Here is a 20,402-nt window from a genome sequence, read left to right as displayed (position 1 = left end):
GCAAAACCCCCCCCCCCCCGAAGACATGAAGGAACGTATTGCGTTGGAATTTCCCTAATTTAAAGACTTAAAGACCAGGTGGAACCAAATAAAAACACTACGAATGGACTTCCCATTCCTCTTCTTACCTTTCCAGAGGATGATTGCTGTTTCTTTTTTTTTTTCCTGACTACCCCCCCCCCCCCCCCCCCCAATGCTGCTCCCCCCTGCTGCAGCCTGTGGCTACAGGAACGCCTCCATGTTCCTCAAAGAGCTATCACAGAGACCAGTTCCAGATGTTTCTGAAACCAGCTCAGGCCTGCGCTGGTGTAAAGCAGGAGAAGGTGGGGGGATCGCTCTTTCTGGAGGACCACTTACAACCAAGGACAGCATCACAGCAACGCTATGTGCTTATTGCCTGGAACAAGTCAAGCTCTTACTGCCCCCCTTTTCTCTGTTGAGTCATGTGTTTTGTCCCAGTGCCCCCCTCGAGGCAAGCGCTAATTACAGGATCCATAACCTCTGCCTTGCTGCTGCTCTGTGAGCAGCTCTGAGCAGTTTGTTTTATGTGTCTTAGACCAAAATGAGGATCTAACAAAGAGGTTAGGAGTTACGTACTAACACTGGCTACAGACTAAAAGTAGAGTGCATGTAGAATGTTGCTAGAAAGAGCGATAGGACGTGTAGGCACCTTAAAGGGAAACGAGTGAAGAAAAATTTGACGGCATGTTTGAGGTCAAATGGAAATGGTTGCAGAGTGGTTTTGAAAGTTACTGAATGTAAGAAAGAAAGAAGAGGAAGGTGGGAGGATGGGAGGGAGGAATGCGCATAGAAAATGTTTATAGGATCAGGAAAGCAGAGCTGGGACAGAGCAGGGTGGTAGCAGGGTTTGAGGGGGCATGAGGCATGTGACTAGAGGTATGTTAAATGCCATGTAGATTCTAGCGGCCTGATTCTGAGGCTGCAGCTGTGACAAAACGCATCAGACTCAACACACACACACACACACGTAAACTATCTGTGTTGTTTTTTTTTCCATTTTCTTTACCCTCACATTTAATGAAGATATGTGGAAGCCCCTCCAAGAGACACAAGAAGGCTTTGTGGATAAGATTTCAGTTAGAACGGTCCATAGCTTGAGTTAGTGAGAGGTGGGGGGTGGTAGGTGGGGAGAGTAACAAGAGTTTGTGTTGCAGAGAGAAACTCTAAACCTGGAAGTAAAGCCTGTTATTTAGTTGCAACATGATGTGAAAGACCATGTTGGCTCTGAAAGCTTCCTATCAGAAAATATTTATTCTGTCTTTCTTTTTCTCCTTTATTTATTTTCCAAATCAGCACTCTCCCATGACCTTCGTAGTGTTACTGGTCCACAGGAAGGTCGAGGGTTGTTTTAGTGACTTGGCAGAGCTGAGAACTGTCAGTGAGATTTTATAACTATGCCATTTTTAGGTGGTTTAAATACAGTATGTTAGGTTTTTCTGACATGAACGTTGTCCGAGCCACGATGTAAAGGGTTCATATGAAGTGTAATGTTATGGTAGGATAGGGGTTAACATAATGCAGCATTATGGGTAATGCAGTTTGGGACTTCAGAGGCATTAAATCACATTGTTACCCATTAAACCAAATAGTAAAACCCTCCTTTAAAAGAATAACACCCCAGATTAAAGCCTGTTAGCAGGGCAGAGGTGGTTGATATGTGTCACACGTCTCTATGGGTGTCACGGCCACCAACTGAGATTCACTGTGAGTCATGAGGACTTTGGTTTGGAGGGCCGAAGGCCCCCTGAGCGCCACAGTTTGCTCGCTGCCTCCGCCGGTGTTGGCACAGCAGACGGGGCTGCTGGCCTCCAAACCGAGAGGGTGGCGATGTGAGTTGGCATTCCTCGTGCATGCCCGTCCTACAAGTGCCAATAAGCCTTGCCTTTGTGTGTGTGTGCGTGTGTGTGTGTATGTGTGTGTGTGTGTTTGTATGCCACCATTCCTCCTGTTTTGACCTGAGATGACCCTCGTGCTGTCAGATACTCACACATGCACAAGGTACCCTGTTTTTTTTTTTTTTGTTGTTTTTTTGTAACTTTGTACACAAACCATTCCAGCTGTCATCACTCATCGTTTTGTTTCTGTTTCCATTTCTACATGTGTAACCCTCTGTGCCCGAACCTGTAGCTCTTGAATGCACCATTTTGTTATCTTTTTTTTTTTTTAGTCTAGTTTTCATTGTTCTTCATGGCGATGGTCTAAAAACTGTGAAGAGACAGTGACTGATCCATCAGCACCAAGAGAATAAAAAGGAAAGATTGTGTGGAAGACACTGTGGTCCTCGTTTGTGTTCACTGTGGGAAAACGCACAATTGTTTGCTTGTTTCTGCCCCCCCCCCATCATCCCTTGCTCTCACAGTGTAACTCATTGGCTGGAGATGAAGACGTGTCTTAAGTCACAGCTACTGAAAATCCTGCGGACGTCACGGTATGAGCCAAAGCAGCTGTTGGTTTACAGCCTGAGAAGATTCACTGACAGTGTTTAAATAAAGACTTTTATTCTGAAATTTTCTACTGTTTAAACTATTTCCTGTAAATGGCTATGTTCCTCCTTTTCCCTGTCTGTATGTAGGCATGTTAAAACCACCACAGGGTTTTAGCCTATACATCTGGAATAATGTCCACAGCTGACCCACTTCTTCTTCCTCTCCTCCCCCCCCCCTTCCCCCCTCATTCTTTTTCTTCCTCACCCTCCAGCTAGCTCACTTCCTCTGGACGACTACAGCAACTGGTTGTGTGCACTGAAACGTGCTGCCCCCCCCCCCGTATTTCCTTTCCTTTTCACAGAGGAAACCAAACCCAGAAAGGCACGCCGGCTATTGACTCTCATTTGGCTCAGAGGGCCCAGCTGACTGACTGGCCTGCCTGGATGGATGGATGGATGGATGGATGGATGGATGGATGGGGAGACAGTGAGGAAGTCCTCCTCCCTTGCTCTGTACAGACTGTCAGGCTGCATGTTCCTTCTTGCCACCCGACAGTTCCTGTGTGTTTCTTCCTCCTGTCTCCTGTCTGTCATGACTGCGTTGTGTTCAGGGTCTCTCCTCACACATTGTGAGCATAGCAGAGATCCTCAGAGCTGCCTGCTCATGTCTAACTTTACTGCCTGCTGCCTAGAGTGGGCTTCTTTCTCTTCCCCCCTCCCTCCTCCCCTTCAACTCATGCTCTGGAGTTGAGGGGGTTGACCAATTGCCAGCAGCTGTTGCTCATTTCACAATGGTCCCGCCCATACAGTGCTGAGGCTGGCAGTGCAACCGCTCCACACTAGATGAGCAGCAGAGCTCTCCTAACTTAGAGGAATATGCTGATATTATTACACCACGGTGAAGGAAAGAGATCACAGAGCAACAAGGATTTTCTGCTGGTGAGAGGACACTGGTTTTTCTTTCTTTAATGTTCCTGGTTCACATTTGAAGAGTTTTCTGTGTCTGTTAGACGAGGACAGAGTCAGAGACACGAGAGAGAGGAGACCTCTGACTAAAGGAAGAAAGATTGAGTCATGGTTTGTCACAACGTGATGCATGTATGCTTTGTTTTGCCTCATGTTTTGCCCTGAGGATTTATTTCTGACATTTATTTACAGTAGAAAGGAAAGCTTGAATTTAGTTTTTGTTGGAGTTTCCCTGTTGTGTGTGTGTGTGTGTGTGTGTTATCAGAGACATGAGAGCTGAATTTATTACTAGATCACTGCAACACATTTTTTCCGTTCCCTACTTACAGCCTCAGCCAGAGCACCATCTCACACCAGACTGGGAAACTGTATCACTCACACTGTCATCAGTGCTGTTGTTCTTTCTCCTGATTCACCCGCTCATTTAGCGACTTACCTCTGAGGATTTGTTGGATTTGAGAAACAGCTCGAGGCTTGACTCGATAGAAGTTGAGAAAGCCGATTTCAGCTGCCTCGCCTCAGGCTCTGTTTATGACACTACTTAACAAAGAGGTGAGAAGTGTCGAGGGGAGGTGCTCAGTGGTATGCTAATGCCTTCAGCTTCTAGATCTCATGGGTCTCGCAGTGTTCAGTTGACCTCAACAGACGGGGCCACTTAGATGTTTCCTGTAAGATAGTGGCTCTGGCTTCCTGTTTTTGCTGACTTTAGATTTTTATTTGTACCTATCAGTTTGATAGGCTTGGCCTAAATGTTGAGCTTCTCTCTGCTGTGTGACTCTTTTCCATTCAAGTGTGTGGAGTCTGTTTCTTCAAGAACAGTGAGAGCAAAGAGGAGACAGTAAGAATACGGTGTGAAAGGATGTGAAGATTGTGACCCAGCACTTTGTGTGCTTCATTAAAAAGGGATTATTTGGGATTCTGTTGACGCTGAAAGATAAAGTTTCCCCTTCCATGCTGCCCCCCCCGCCCCGAGTCTTTGCCCTTGTTCCAACTCTCTTTCTATCTCCCTCCCACTGTAGCTGTGTTGAGAGAAGCCCAGAGTGGAGCCCAGATCCTGTTGTGGGCTAATTAAATCCCCCGACCATCACCTACACCCCCTGCCTTCCCTCCTCTGGTGGACCAGAAAAAGACAGAACTCTGAGCGGGACAGCGTCCCCGCCTGCCTCCTCATGCTCCTTCAGGTGGAGCGGAGGGCTGGGCCAGCACACTCAGCCTGCCGGCCGGGGTCACGCGCTCCGTGACGGGGATGGCGTTCCTCAGGAGGCTGGTTCTTGGCTTGGCCTGCTCCCTGCTGTGTGTCTACGTCCTGTGTTTGTACCTGCAGGGGCATCAGTCCTGGTCCTTAGTGCCTGTGAGACAGTTCCGTGTCTTCACAGAGGGGAGTAGCAGGTGAGTGAAGGGACACCTGCACTGATTTTCAAGTGTTCATGCAAACAGGACACTGAGGAAGTATGAGGACAGAGACATGTTCTCCTCTGTTGTTGCTCTGTGGGACAGTGGTCATGAAACAATAACTGAGGTTTAAGAGCTGATTCACATTTAATCAGAAGAACACATCAGTTTAATGTAGTTCCTTAAATTTTAGGACAATTCAGTGGAACAGTGATCTGAAACATACAATAAGGCAACCAGACGATAAGTCACATGGTCTAAATTCCGCTGATCATGCATTTCACTTGCTGAAGACCAGAGTGGAACTGGCTGCAGCACAAGGTCATCAGGTTGAATACAAGAGAGTTCAAGTAGGAACTGACTCTGAATATCAAATATTATTTAAAAGCAGAAGAATTACTCAGACTATCTCTTACTTAAAAGTATCTCACTTTACTCCATGTGTTGATTGATTATAGATCAGGTCTAGGTTCTATATTAATACTGTGAAAGTATCAAAGCCTCAGTCCACAGAGAAATGCACACAGCCTGTATTCAGAAACTGAGCCTTAAAACCAGCTGTCAGGACTTCTGTGACTTTGTGATGTCACAACAAAGCATTCACTGCTCTCAGCCATGCTTCAAGCCCCGCCCACCTGGACCCATCATCCTTGCAGGATTTGGTTTCTCCGAGTGTTTATCTGAAATCTGCTGTATTTTTATTGGATCACTCAGAAAACTGTCAGCCAATCAGAAAAAAAGGGACAGAGCCTCCTCTCTTCTGATTGGCTCACTGACCTGTTGTTACTAGAGCTCCAGAGAGAAGCCTGAGAGAGGAGATGTAAAAGTACACTGAGATGGTTTTTGCTTCTTAAAACCACAAATATAAATATATTTTAAATAAACGTAAAAGTACTGTTACAACTAAAAGTCCTGCTTTCAAAATTTAATTCGAAGAAAAGTATAAGCAAAATTTACTTAAAGTATAACAAGTTCTCGTTGGGCAGAGTAGCCACTTTGTAGATTTTATGCAACATATTGTATAAGTGAGTAATCATAATCTACAAAGTAACTAGTAACTCTAGTTTTCAGGTAAATGTAGGAATAAAAAAGTACAATATGTGCCTCCAAAATGTAGATGTCTAAAGTAAAATAAAATCAAAACACTAATGTGCAAGTTCCTGAACATGGTACTTCAGTACAGTACATGAGTAAATGCACTTGGCTCCATCTAGTTCTTGTATAAATTTGAGAAACTTGTGAAATTCAGATTTAAAAAGAGTCATAACTGAAGCAGTTCTACTCTCTAGTATGATTCAAGCTCCATATTTGCCTTTCCGTGCAATTCTGTACTAAATCAGCGCCAAGTCAGATACATTGGAGCTCTCAGTAGTCACACGTGAACAGCATGGTTAGTTATGGTAACTAATACCACATTACTCACTTTGCCTTGTAAACATCTACTCTCCATGCCTCCACTTTGTAACGCAGGCCTTCAGATAAAATCTGGAGTCTCCAATTCCAAATTTAGATGCATTTTCTCAGATTAGACGAAGCTCTTCCAGACACAGAAGACTTTACACAAACTGTGCTCACAGGCTGAGCTCCTCCTGAGAGAGGTAAATGGACTCTGACATGTAAAATTACTGGAGTGACCTATTACATCTTACATCTTAACTTTTTCCACTTACTTCAACTCCCTGCCGCCTAAACTTCAGCGACTGTCTAAAAATGGCTCCACTTCCTTCTCCTGTTAATCCGAGGAGGCTGTAAACACCCAGAGAGTGAAGCTGAGTGTCATTCTTTCTTTTAAAATTCAATGTGTTACAGTACAGAGCCAGTACAACAACACAAACTGCCACCGTCCAAAGACTCTTTATATGGTGTTCCATATGTTTCCTAAACCAAAGCCAGAGCAGAGCATGCAGTTTCATCCAGAACATAAACCAGGTCAGCTTTAGCAGTAAAATGGTTAAACTTTTAGATCATGAGTGGTATGAAAAGTTCTGCGGGTTTTTTGTAAGCAGCACTTATCTCCCCCCCCCTCTAGTTATATCATTGTGGTTTTAACAAAGGAGCCACACAGTGCTCCGGCTGCACAGCCCAGAGTTATTTCACTGGAGGTGGTCTCTTACACACGTATGTGAAATGTAAGCTTTGTTATTAACGGGCAGCGCTCCAGCTTTAAAAGCCAGCAGCTCCAGATAAGATGCATTAAGTCGGGGTGGTGTGGGGGGGAATGGAAAAGATGGCTGTTTTTCAAAGGCTTGTTTCAGACACTGAATGGCAGCTGAAGTCTGGAGCTCACAGGTCTTTCATTTTAAAAGCTGTTCTTTAATCTGAACGCCTGGGTAAAAATAACCATGTACGTAACCTCCCCACTTTCCTGCTGCAGCTCCTTTTGATCTACGATACCTCACATTTTAATGAACACTGAGGCCTTTTGCAAAGTCAAAGTAAAATCACCCTTTTTCTTTTTAAATCAAATTAACATTTTCAGATTGAAGGGGCTTTTTTCTGACATGACCCTGTTGACTGTGATTGAAATAAAGGTACATTATACTGAAATAATTTACAAATAATTCAGACTTTAAGGTGTATTAGCGCAGAGTTTTTTTTAAACACCTTTCAAATATCTGGAAATCTCCAGGTCAGAGAAAATTTTAGTGAAGCTAAGTTGGTCAATGTATTTATTGATGCATCTCGGATAACGATACGATCCAAAACTCCAAGATCTACAGGAACTACAGGAACTACAGGAACTACAGGAACTACAGCACGGCCTATGTCAAACTGATATGGGGCCTGTAGAAATAAAGGAAAACTAGACTCAGACTGAGACCACCAGTTCCAGGTCTCTGAGAAAGTTCCTGATATTTTCTGACTCTAAAATTGAAATTTATTCAAAGAGGTTATCGGGGACAGAATGAATGCTGGAGGCAGTGTAGATTAAAAAAATTGATCACATGCTCTGTTCTTGCCCCTTTTTCATATTGGAAAGAGATTGTCAAAGAAATAATGATTTTTTTGTAATAGAAAATTGATTGCTCTTACATAGACCTGAGCAAAACCTCAGACAAATATTTAATAGTCAAGCAACTAAAGAAAAGAATGAAAACTTTTTGAATTGTAACTTTTTAGTGGAAAAAAATAATTAAAATGGAAACAAATGAATAACTACTACCTCCTTGGGGAATCAAACAAATAATAATGTTTTTCTCTTCAATTCTGTAGTCCACAAAACAAAACCTATTTAATATCTTATTCAAAAAATAATAATAATAGATTAATAATAATACATAGAACAAAAAAAAGATAATATACAGTGTGTGTGAGTGTGTGTTTGTATACAGACATATATATAATAAAATGTTTAATGAATGTAGGCTAGTTTAATTCCACTTTATTTTATCCTCCTCTCTTCTTTTCTACGACCTCTTTCACGGCGATGACCTGCTGTGTTTTCTGTCAGGCTGTGAGATAAACAGCATGTTAGTCACCAGGCAACAGGACACAGGAAGTAAACACTGAGCTTTCATCTGAAGTGACACAAGAGCTCAGTTAGGACACACAAAATGGTCCCAAAGAGACAGAAAATACATAAAAAGTCATTTGTAGTTGTTTTGTGTCAGGTGGTCTTGTAAGGGAAGGGGTGAGGGGCCTTTTACCTGTCGGATTTTACCTATCATCCCTGAATACACTGTGCATCTGCTGTACATGCACAGCAACACACTGGGTTTACCCGGGGCTAATTAAGGCAACAGGAAGTAGAAAGGCAGAAGTTAAAAAGTTTGTTTTTTAATGCAAGAGAAAACACACTTTTACCTTCAGTTTCTGTCTCTTGCATCTCTGTACCAACATAAACAAATGACCCCACTACAGTTTGACAACAAATATTAACTCAAGGTCCACTTACTTATTTTTCTGAAACAACAAAACAAAACAAAACAAAACAAAAAAAAGCAGTCATGTGTCTGTCTGTTAACAATTTATTTTTAGATTGATATGATACAATTATGAAATAATATATTCTTAAAATGATAGTTCAGTATTTTAGGAAATGCTCTTACTCACTTTTCTTGCATAGATATAAGAGCAGCCAGTTAGCTTAGCTTAGCATAAAGACTATAACACACCAGCACCTCTAGCTCACTCATTAAGTCTCAGGCATTAGCTCACAATGTTTTTGTGCGAATTAAACATATGAGACATAATATAATAATTACTGAGTTTTAACCCTGACAAAGCCAGGCTAACTGTTTCCCTCTGTTTTCAGTCTTTATGCTAAGCTAAGCTAACTGGGTGCTGGTTCCAGCTACATGCAGCTCACCATGAGAGCTTGTTGAGAGAGGACTGGTTTCAGATGATTTATTTGCAGCAGTGACCTGCCGGCCTCACTGCTACATGTTGTTCTGTCTTCCACAGCAGCTCACAAGACTCTGAGGAGCCTCTTGATAGAAAGAGCAACAGTGACCATTGGAGCCATCCGCCCTCCTCCTCCACCTTTCACCCAGAGCTCTCCTCTGGAACAGTTCTGGGTGAGCACACGGGTGCCACACAGACTCCAACTTTAAACGCTCAAACATCCAAGGCCGCTGAAGAGCAGGAGCCAGCAGGGAGCAAAGTCCAGGATGTCTCAAAGTCCACCACCAGCCCTGATGGTGTGGGTAGAACTAGGACTAGTGCCAAACCCCCTGCACTGCATCCCCCCCAGCCCACGCAGGCAGCCGGACCAACAGAGCCTCCCTTCATCGGAGACACTTACATGAGTGAAGACGTCCCTCCACAAACAGTGAGTTCTCCTCATCTGTGACCATCTGCTTGTTTGGATTCATCCGTCTGTGCAGACCTCTGGAAGTTCAAGCGCATATGTGAAGAGAGTTTATAACTGCACTGTCGCACTGACCAAATTAATCTGTGGCTGCATGTTTTTGAGTGTAGAAAATGAGACAATCCTGATGAATTTGCAGCAGTTTGTTTTCTGGTTTTTTTTTTTAAATCTAGTAACATTTCCTGGTTCCAGCTTCTCAAATGCAATAACATACCACTTACTTGGGCTTTGGACTGTTGATTAGAAATTGTTGCCAATTATTTTTCTTTCAATCAACCAATCAACTAATCAATCAACTAATTATTTCAGTTTTAGAGTTCTGTCCTACTGTCAGCCAGGAACAAATCTTTTGCCTCTGGGAAATTCAAATGTACATTTCTCACCATTGTTTAAAAAACTTTATTTCAAATTTTACAGACAAATTTATTACAGAAAATTGTTCCTATGAAAAGACAAAAACCAGGATATCTCAGAAAACTTTCCGACTTCCCAACTGTGTGTGTGGCTCTCAAACACAAGACAGCCCACAAACATACTGTATTTAGTTTCATTTAAAAAAGGACCTGGACTATTTTCAGCGGCGGATGAATCCACATTTGGTGCTCTAGTGAGTATTTACAGCAGCAGGACGGTGTGTGTGTGTGGGACTGAGTCAAAATATACTAAGGTGTGTGTTCACAGTAATGAAGGAACATGTCACACAGTGTAACAGTGAGACTCACTGACGTGTTGTTAATATTATTTGGAAACAATGGAGCTCTATGGCTCAGAGGAATAAGACATATCACACATGATACTTGTCAGTGGGAGACATTCACTGATGGTTTTGGTTTTTTCATGAGATTTGCTGACAAATGGCAAAAATAATCAAATAGAGTGAATATTAATTATGGTGGAAAACACCTCTGGTTTTGGTCAGGCTCCAGATTTTGTCATTGGGCGGCGGCCTCAGTTGAACTGGGTGGGTCTTTCCTCCCAGTAAATACAGTTATTTCTCCCAAAGCCAAAACTGACTGTGTTTCTCCATCTCCTCTCCTTCCCGAATGTCTGTCATCAACACATGTTGCGTTGTCAGCCGGCTCCACCGAGGGAAACACACCGGCAAGATGAAACAAAAACATTGAGTCTTTGAACGTCTCATGGGGGAGATCACAGGGTTTTGTAAGAGTTAAATGAAATAATGTCTCCATATGATGAATCACAATCTTTTTCACACACGCACACACACACGCACACGCTCTCTCTCTCTCTCTCTGAGATTTTAGTTTGAAGCAGCTTTTAAAGCTTCAGCTCAGTTGAGCCGCAGTTTAGGTTGAGAGCTGTTACATAAGACGAGGTTGCACAGACTGAATCGATAATTGATTCTGCAGAGAACCAGGGGCAGATAACTCAGTCAAGGAGATAAAGTTGCTAATGAGCTCGGTGCCATCCGCTCGCTCGTGTGTTTACGTGCGTGTGTACGTGCAACCTTTCCATGCTTCCTCGTCCGCCCGCATCTGGTTTTTATGTTTCATGCATCAGCAAAGTGTCCATGTAAATCTGATAATGAATTTGTCTTTCTCTGGGGAAAAAACCAGCAGCTTCAGTCCTGTCGTTAGCCTTGTTCTTTTTTTAAGCGTGTAATTACAACATCATTTCCTCCAGTCCGGGTCTGGAGGTTAATATTGAGGTTGCACAGCCTCTAACTGGAACTAATGATGCTGCATTCGTACTGACGGTGCACAGGGTGGAGACGAGACCGTGTATGTGCTTTGATAACAGCGAGGCCTTATCTGCTCCCACGCAGGACTGCCCAGATGGCATCAGCAGTCAGGTTGCACAAACTGAGTTTGGGGGGAGGTTTCTGCAACATATTCCGGTCCTGCAGTGGGCCAAACACGCAACCCGGGAACAACACCAGCGCCTCAGCAATTACCCAGGAGCGCACGGCTGGGAGGGCATCGATTACAAAAGTGAGTCTTTGTTTTTGTTCTGTTTCTGTGTAAGTATTTGTTTTTCTTAAGTTTAAAAAAACTTTTTCTTTTCCCCCCCATTACTTTTTATTAATATTTTTCTACTGTTGTCTTTTTGTATATTGTTTTTAATGACATTTTCACTATTGTGTGATGAACCCCTGAGTGAAACACGTCGCCCCCCAACACCGTCTAATCTGTGTGTTGAACATGTACTGTGATGCTTTCAAGTACCCATCAGGATGCACAAGATTAGGAACACATGGCTGCTGTGTTAGTTTGTGGTAATGACTCAAAGATTTTTTATTTAGGAATATGACCTCAGAGTGCACCTGGGACCACGTGGCAGTTCTTTTTATGCATCTATAAAATAAATGAAACATTGATGTTGTAACTGTTGTGCAGACAGTGAAGGTGTACTGCGAGTTTCTGTTATCTAAAATCTGCATTCCACATGTGTCCAGACAGAGGAGACAAAGTGTTGTGGAGAAGTGATTGAGGAAGCGTGGGCCTCATCACGGTTGACATTTCTTATCATGTTGAGATAATGGGAGATTCCTGTGTGTGTGCCCACATATGTAGCCTCGGGGGTTTTTTTTCTGTCAGACATAATGCAAATAACTCCATCTGTTGGCAGCTGTAATTTCAAAGGCATGGGGAAAAAGAAAAATGAAAGATGAATTGTGTTTTCCTGTGTCGACAGCTCTGGTGGAAACTCTCTCCGTCCTCAACTTCACTGCTAACTGGCAGATGTTGGACGACTGGAGGGATCGCAGCAATGACTCAAAGTGTATCCACTGTGCTGTGGTGGGGAACGGAGGGATACTGAAGGACTCGAAGAAAGGGGAAGAGATCGACAGTCATCACTACGTCTTCAGGTAGACAAACTAATGCTGCATAAAGAGTTTCCTGACAGTCCAACCGATACTGTTGCCTGTTCCTTCACAAGCAAAAACATGTGTAGCCGCAGACCTGCAGGGGTGTGGTGCAGGGTCTGAGCACAGTTTGATGCTCCCACACAAAATGTGCAGAGCGGTAGTTAAACACAAGCACATAAAATCAGCCCTTAGATTAACAATTGTAATATTCATTTCACAATCACATAAGACCAAGAAGAGTTGCAAATTCTCACATTTCAGAAGCTGGAACCATCAAATGTTCGCATCACATTTTTTTGTGAAAAAAAAAAGATTTTAAATGTTTAAAAGATTAACAAAGTAATCACCAGTTCACAGGAAAGTGCTGCCTCTAGAAATTTCATAATCACAAAATTTCCTAAATTATAATGTATAATAATAATAATGTAATGTGTAATAGAACTTCTCCATTGTGTGTTGTTATAATTACAACATTGCCCCGGTTTCCAAAATGTGCCTTTTGAATATTTGTTAAGAGGTTTTTGTTTTGGCATGTTTGCCTTGAGTTGACGCCTGAACCTTTTGTAATATGCTAAAACTATTCTCCCAAACTACTGAAACTGAGCCCTTTTGTCATTTGGCATTTTATCAAAGTTTATCTCTAACTGGTTAATTATTGACAACAATATTAACAGAAGAGACTACAGAGTTTTCAGGTGGTTTGAGGTTGAAGAATCTGAACGGCTGCTCAGTTCTCTCGGTTCTCAGGCTGGTTCTGGTCTGGGTTTTGTCAAGAAGCAGTTTTGCCAATAAAACTTCAATCAGGCTGGTGTGTGTTTGCTGCACTGCTGATGCATTCAAGGATAATTAACAGAAACCTTCTATTTTTATGTTTGTGTGTCCATGTACATTGTGTGTGTGTGTGTTTCATCTGCGTTTGTGGACGCTTGTGATCCTCAGGACCAACGGGGCGATCACCAAGGGCTTTGAGCAGGACGTGGGGTCTCGCACCACCCACTACACCTTCTCCACCAACACGTTAATGAACTCCATGAGGAGCTACGCAAGAGTCGGGTACAGAGGACCACCTGTGTCAAAGGTCAGGAGCAAAACAAGAGAGTCTTTCCTTCATTAAATGATAAAGGAATCAGGCCTGAAGTCACATCTCTCTCTCTCTCTCTCTCTCACTCTCGCTCACTCGCTCTCTTTCTCTTTCTCTGCTGCTCTCCAACAGGAAACACGATACGTCTTTCTGCCTGATCACGACCGTGATTACCTGCTGATGAAGGCTGCAGCCACGCACACTGCAGTGGAGAGAGGGCCTGAGACGGCCAAAGAGTAAGTTACATTTAACGGGTGGTCGTTAAAATAAAAAATAAAAAAATCATGGTCTTGTTATTTTGTTCTTCATAGTCACAAATTTACAGCAAGAAGCTCCTTTAAACAGTTCACATCTCTTTGAGCTTCATCAGACATTTTCTGCCGCACTGTTTAGACAAAATGATCCTTGAGGACCTTTTGGAGGGTCTTCAATTTGAAACAGTGGAGGAACCTCTTATTATTAATTATTAATTACTATATATTATAATTATGATAATCTAATAATATACAATAATGTTAAAAATGATGATGAAGATGAAACAGCAGATATCTTAAAGCAAGGTTTTATTGATCAAACTTGAAAAGTACAACCATGATGATTTAGGGTTGAGCATTTATAACATGTATAAATAATATATATACAAAATATTACACAGGGAATACATTTATTTTTAAAATGTTTTTATTTATATTTAAAAATATCTCAGTAACTTCTTCATCAGATCAAAATTCAAATTTGTCCAATACTTGCAAAGTGAATGATATTTTGTGTTTAGCACTGCTATTAGCATCGGTAAAGCTACATATACTGTATGATAGCATTGTCTCAGTGAGTGTGTGTTACCGTGCTGAGTTAGAACATTTTCGTGAGAAGTAAAGTGCAGTAACTTCATCAGATAGCAGCTTTCCTGTGTGAGACAGTGGTTAGAGATTAAAACTCAAACTGATCTTGACCACTTCCGTATTTACACCCTCTCATGTGTTGCAGCCCACGTAGGTGTCTCAGTTAAGTTAAATCAGAGTGTAAACTTCAACATTTAAATGTTTCCATTCAGCTTCAAAGTGATTGTCACTGCACAGCAAAGTTCTTATTCACCTCTTTCCTGTTTTTTTTTTCCCCCCTTCTTTGTTGTAAGTAATTTTTTTATTTGTTACAGCTATGAACATGTAGAGGTTGATGCTGTGTGTTTATGTGTGTAGTATGCTCATGTATTTATTTATTTGTTGTATCCTCTGTTATGCTTTTGGCCGTATCTATTTCACTATTGTTGCACTTGTCTTCACCTGTTTTGTAATCACTTAATAAAGGAAAAAAAATATTTTTAAAGAAAGTTCTGATTCACCAGTTTTAATCATAGTAATGTTTTCTTTCCTCCGCAGCCCTCTGAAGTACTTTGGAGAGGACGTGTCGGCTGAGAAGCTGAAGATGTACCACCCAGATTTCATCCGTTACCTCAGAAACAGGTGAGAGACTGCAAACAGGGCTCGCATTTCAAATAGCTGGAGGTGAGATTAAAGGAGCAGCAGAGGCTGTGATGTCTCTCTCTCACTGTGTTGACAGAGGGCAAATGATATGGCCTATTTATGTCTGTGAAACTTTCATATCTCCTTTCTCCACTTTTACCCTAAATGAAGCTGCAGCACTGACACCACAGATGCATCTGTTTGTTTCAGATTCCTCCGATCGCATGCTCTGGAAACCAAATACAAGGACATTTACCGTCCGTCGACGGGGGCTGTGATGCTGCTGGCTGCACTGCACACCTGCGACCAGGTAACATCCATCATTACTGTTCTGTACACTTGCGTCAGCCAGCTATTTATTTACTGTGGGACGAGGCTGCACTTGCCCGATAGCGTGAGAATGTTTTGACTTGTAGCCGTTGGTCTTGTAGGCGCACGCACTGTGTGGCCTTGACTGGGTGGTAGCGGGTGGAGATGCACTCCACACACAGTTCTGTAGAAATTTGACTTTGCTGTAACTCAGATCAGCCACCTGTTTTTCAACCTTTCATAATCTGAGCCCTGTGTTGGCCAATCAGATGTCTGAGTCAGTCAGGTTTTGGACCCTGCTGTTTGTAATATCATCATATATTGACGGGCTTTGGGATGCGTATATATATATGTATATATATATATTAATATAACATGTCTATGATATAACCACACACATAAACATACATATTTGTATGGGCTAGACATATGTGTCAATATAATAGGTTTTATATACAAGTTTTTACATAGATGTTTTTATTTTATATATACAAATATTTCATATTTGGAAATTCAGTATATGTACATATACACACAGATTGTGCCTTTTTGTGTTTCCTGTGTTGATGAAGGTGAGTGCGTACGGCTTCATGACCCCAGACTATAAGAACTACTCTGACCACTATTACGACAGCAGCTACCACCCGGTGGGTTTCTTCATCAACCACGACCTGCGCATGGAGATGTCCCTGTGGCAGCAGCTGCACCAGGCGGGCCTCATACGACTCTACATGCACAAGTGAATTCACGTGCACCACAAGTGAGCGTCGCACTGTGTGCACACAGATTACCAGCGTGATTGTGAGGATACAGGAAGTCCAAACACAGACTACCCTTCCTGCCTTGTTTCAAAAATGACTCTCTGAACTGAGCAAAAACAAACACGTGGCAGAAGTTTTCTTTTTATGAAGGAAACAAGAATTCTTCTTCTTTTTTTTAATGACAGCTGCTGTGATTGTTGAGGAAGCAGATTTAGTTTTATTTATCAACAAAGTGTTTGTTTAAAACTTTTAATTTAAACATTTAATTTTCCCAGAAACATGGTTTTGGTGATTTGTAGTTTGAATACGACCAGACGTCTGCACTGTTTGTCAGACAGTTGACCCCTTGTCATTGAAATATTCATGGTCCCCAGAGGATGACTGTGGTGATCCACTGATTTTTTATCTAGCGCCACCGACAGGTCAAAGTTTTCACTTAACCAGTGAAATACCTCCGCACACAGCAGATGGATTGGCACGACATTTTATAAAGACATGCATGGTCCCCTGATGAGGAAGTTATGAGTTTGATCAGGTTTCAGTTTCATCAGGTCAGACACATTTATAACCACAGCTCACAACAATTGCATCAGCCTCAGCTTTACTTTATATTTATTGCTAATTAGCAAATGTTAGCATGCTAAGAGATGAAGATTTGACCTGCTAAACTACAGCTTGTTAGCATTTTGACAATGCTAATGTTAGCATATAGCTTAAAGCACGGCTGCATTTTATTAATCTGAGTCATGAGCAGCTGAGTGGGAAAAATCGTGGCAATATCTCCTGCACCGTCAACACGCCGTCGTCAAAATGGCTACGAAGCCTCCACCACTGGCAGTTCTACTGAGTTTTAATTAGCTGATTTAAGGAGCTATACAGAGTCTGTTCATGTTTGGTGGCACTGGATTAGCATGTAGATATCTTCACGCTCCCTAGTGATGTTTCCATTCTCCCCATTTTTCTGACATTGTTTGAAAGCACCACAGGAAGGAAGTTGTCAGTGCGCTTGATGTGGTTAATTTGAGTCATTTCCCATCATTGTCCTCACTTTCCTTTTTGTGACATCAGTACTGGTAGATCACCTGTCTGAGGGCTGAAAGAGTTCTGTCGGATTTTATTGCAGAGTTTTTATTTGAACAGATAATGTAGATAATTGATTTTTTTTATTTATCTCCTCTGTTCTTTTTTTTTTTTTTTTATTACTGCTGAGAATCAAAAACAAACTTAATCCATTTTAAAATCTGGTTTCCTTATGATTCTACTGGAATTAGTGACTGAAATGTTGTCGGATCTAAAGTTACCCCTCACCCAGATTTATCTCAGTTTTAAACTGGGTTTGTTTTGGTCTACAAGTCACTAAAACCATGTTTGCTGGGAAGACTTTAGATGGTGTCGTACAATCTGAATCAAAGTGCTACTCGTGTTACTGTGTCGTACAGTACAGTGTGTTGACAAGGGACAAGACTGCTACTGAGTTTGGCCGCTTGCTTAAAATACCCCGACTCCCCACCCTAAATAGATGGTTAGAGCGCTGCTGGCAGTGGCCATGGTCTTTTTCTGACATTTACTCACATTATGTTCAGGCTCTGACTCTGTCTACATGTCTGTGTGTGTTTTACTGTGGAGGGTAGCAAAAAAAAAACTATGTGGTTGTAAAGCTCAATGACACAAATATTTGAACCTGACAATGTATTTAGTTTAAGGGACTTAACTTATTTTTTCTTTGTTCTGAAATCTTCTAAGCACATAAGTGTACTTTTTGTTTTACACTGTGTCACACTGTGATAAGAACAGTATGTGAGCTCTACAGGATTTTCAGTGCCTTTTTTTTAAATGTGAATCAGTAGTTTGGATGAAGCATTTGTGACTCAGGCGGAAATCTGCGAGGCGATTCAGTACGTCTCCACGACAACACAACCGAGGACGTCAGTGGCCTTTTCTCTGTGTTTGGATTTGGAGACCATCGCCAAGGACTTGTCTCAAGGAATCCGCGTTTTCATCCGCCACACCTGGAGCCGAGACAATGAAGGGTCTGGGTTCAGTGAGATTGATTGTCGCCCCCCCCCCCCTCATCTCAAACTGAACGGAGGCATCACATCCACAATAGCACGGATGTACTTTTCTGTGTTCCTGTAGGTCTTACGGTGAGGGAGGAGACAGGAAACCAAAGACGCACTATACATCAGGGAATATTTAAAATGTAACTACTTTGTATATGAAACCAACACACATTAAAACTAAGTGATCCAATCATTTGAATTATTATTTTTACAATGTGTAAAGGGAGGAAGTGGAGACCTTTTATAGTGCAATTCCTGACTCTGAATCTGACCTTTTTTAAAAATTTGTATAAAAACAAACTGATTTTATCTCAGTGAGTTTGTCTTTTTTTGTTCCTCACTAAAACACATCCCATTATTTTGTATGACATGTAACTATAAACTCCAAAGAAACGTCATGTAAATGACTATAAAATAGATCTAATTAGAGGGAAAGCAGAGACAGTTGGTACACCTCCTGTTAATTAACTAACTTAATTAAGTGCTAGTATAACTGACAGTCTTTTGATCACTGCACAGCACAAAGCTAAACATACAAAATTTGACATTAGTCTTCAAGCAAACATACAGTTCAAGACACAGACAATATATTTCTAATAACAAATACTGAAGGAATTTTTGCTTGTAGAAACTTGAAACTCAGCACGACTAAGTCTCGCAACTGTCTTTATTTTCTGTTATTTGTGCCAAATTAATATTTTTTTCAGAAAATAATTGTAAAAAAAATTATTCTTTTTGGAATACTATATTATTCTTCTGCGCCAACGACAGCCAGGACCAGAGGCATTATGTTTTTGGGTTGTCCAGCTGTACATCCCATTCTTGTGAATGAGATATCTCAGTAACACTTTGTGGGAAATTTGGCACAAATGTTCACTTAATCTCAAAGATGAACTGATTACATTTTAATGGTCAAAGGTCAAAGTCACTGTGACCTCACAAGACATTTTTTTTGGCCATAACTAACAAATTCAAACACTAATTATGACACAGTTGAACTCAAATGTCTATAAGGATGAAATGAAGTCATGGCATTTTATATCCAAACTTAACTGTGACATCATAATGTTGTACAAAAACACCTATCATTAAATGCTGTAACTCAGGGAGGAGAGATCGGGACCATAATTCCTCCAGCTTGGCAGGTCGGCAGAGGCATGCGACCACGAGGGGGTAATTCTAGTTTTCACATTTATTTGAACAATTTCACAGAACAGAACTCCCTGTCCCGACCCCACCCAGAAGAAAGTGCATAGAGGGAAACATAATGAGACATTACACTGACAATGGTATCTCCCTAAAAGAGACCTTTGGTTGGCTTGTTATGGTGGTAGTTGTAGTAGTTGTATCCTTTTCTTAAACCATATATTTATTATCAATGAGGAGAGGGCGTGCAGATTTCACTGCTTTGCATTTCCTGACCACACATAGAGCAAATTTGAAAGTGTCACCAAAACTTTCTTGTTTACAACATCCAGGATCTCGGAAACAGAAGCTCAGATGCAGCAAAAAGTTAAAAACTGTCATTATTGAATTCATGTACGTGCTTCTTTTTTAAAGCAGTGTGCTGCTGTAGTGAGAATGTGCTTTCAGATGACAGCAGCAACACACTCAGATCAAGGTTAATCGTGAGTTTTGGAGACCTGACAGTCGGGCAATAAAGGAACCACAAACTACTTTCCCGCAGATCATTTTTGTTCCACTTTCTTTTATCAAACTTTCCTCATGACCAAGGTCCTCACACTCCCTTGACTGTTGAGTGTTTTGTGGGGAGGGTAGATGTGGTATGCAGGGCCTCTCCGTCCTCCTCTCCTCCTCTCCTCCTCTGTCTTTCACACTCTCCCTGTAAAAACACAGAGGAACTAGGTGACCTCTTTATTTCATCGGCTCCTTCTCCATCTTCACCGCGTCTGAGAGCTCAGCTCAGCTCGGGGGGGGGGGGACGACTCGCAGAGCCAGATGTGCATGGCGCGATGTGGTCGGTGTGGGGGCTGCATTAGGGAGTTACCAAAGCCATGAGTCAGACTTTGCAGTGCTGCCAAAATGTCTGGCATTAGGGACATTACAATTACACACTGCAGTTGGTAATGTGCAGCCACCAGCCTGAAAGACGAGGCCTTTTCCTGACTGGAGTTTAAGTGAATGCATGTGGGGAGAGGGGCAGACTGTCAGCTTGTATGTTGGATAAATTTCCCATCAAAGCAGTTGAAAGGAAACAGTTTTCAGAGGATTTACTGTCTGATGTGTTGTGTTTTCTTAAGTTAATTAAAAAAATGTGGGCTCT

At 41.8% G+C, this 20,402-nt stretch overlaps 1 protein-coding gene across 1 annotated transcript; it reads left to right on the top strand.

Annotated features, from left to right (window-relative positions):
* The first annotated feature begins 3,227 nt into the window (after positions 1 to 3,227).
* Positions 3,228 to 18,427, top strand: st6galnac (ST6 (alpha-N-acetyl-neuraminyl-2,3-beta-galactosyl-1,3)-N-acetylgalactosaminide alpha-2,6-sialyltransferase). Its single transcript, XM_087177301.1, has 10 exons — positions 3,228 to 3,385; positions 4,432 to 4,801; positions 9,209 to 9,575; positions 11,401 to 11,566; positions 12,270 to 12,444; positions 13,384 to 13,522; positions 13,658 to 13,761; positions 14,905 to 14,988; positions 15,199 to 15,298; positions 15,870 to 18,427. The coding sequence occupies exons 2-10, from the start codon at positions 4,659 to 4,661 to the stop codon at positions 16,038 to 16,040; spliced, it is 1,449 nt and encodes a 482-aa protein (XP_087033427.1). The 5' UTR covers positions 3,228 to 3,385; positions 4,432 to 4,658; the 3' UTR covers positions 16,041 to 18,427.
* Positions 18,428 to 20,402: the final 1,975 nt, after the last annotated feature.

The sequence above is a fragment of the Seriola lalandi genome, unplaced genomic scaffold (assembly GCF_002814215.2).
Source record: "Seriola lalandi dorsalis isolate HSWRI2012SDOR001 ecotype SW California unplaced genomic scaffold, Sedor1 jcf7180002054585, whole genome shotgun sequence".
Lineage (NCBI taxonomy): Eukaryota > Metazoa > Chordata > Actinopteri > Carangiformes > Carangidae > Seriola > Seriola lalandi.
This window is presented reverse-complemented; position numbering and strand designations above follow the sequence as displayed.

Coding starts and splice junctions, on each gene's coding strand:
- st6galnac (XM_087177301.1), top strand. CDS start 4,659: ATGGCGTTCCTCAGGAGGCTGGTTCTTGGCTTGGCCTGCTCCCTGCTG. Junction 11,567..12,269: donor GGAGGGCATCGATTACAAAA/GTGAGTCTTTGT, acceptor CTGTGTCGACAG/CTCTGGTGGAAACTCTCTCC. Junction 15,299..15,869: donor CACTGCACACCTGCGACCAG/GTAACATCCATC, acceptor GTGTTGATGAAG/GTGAGTGCGTACGGCTTCAT.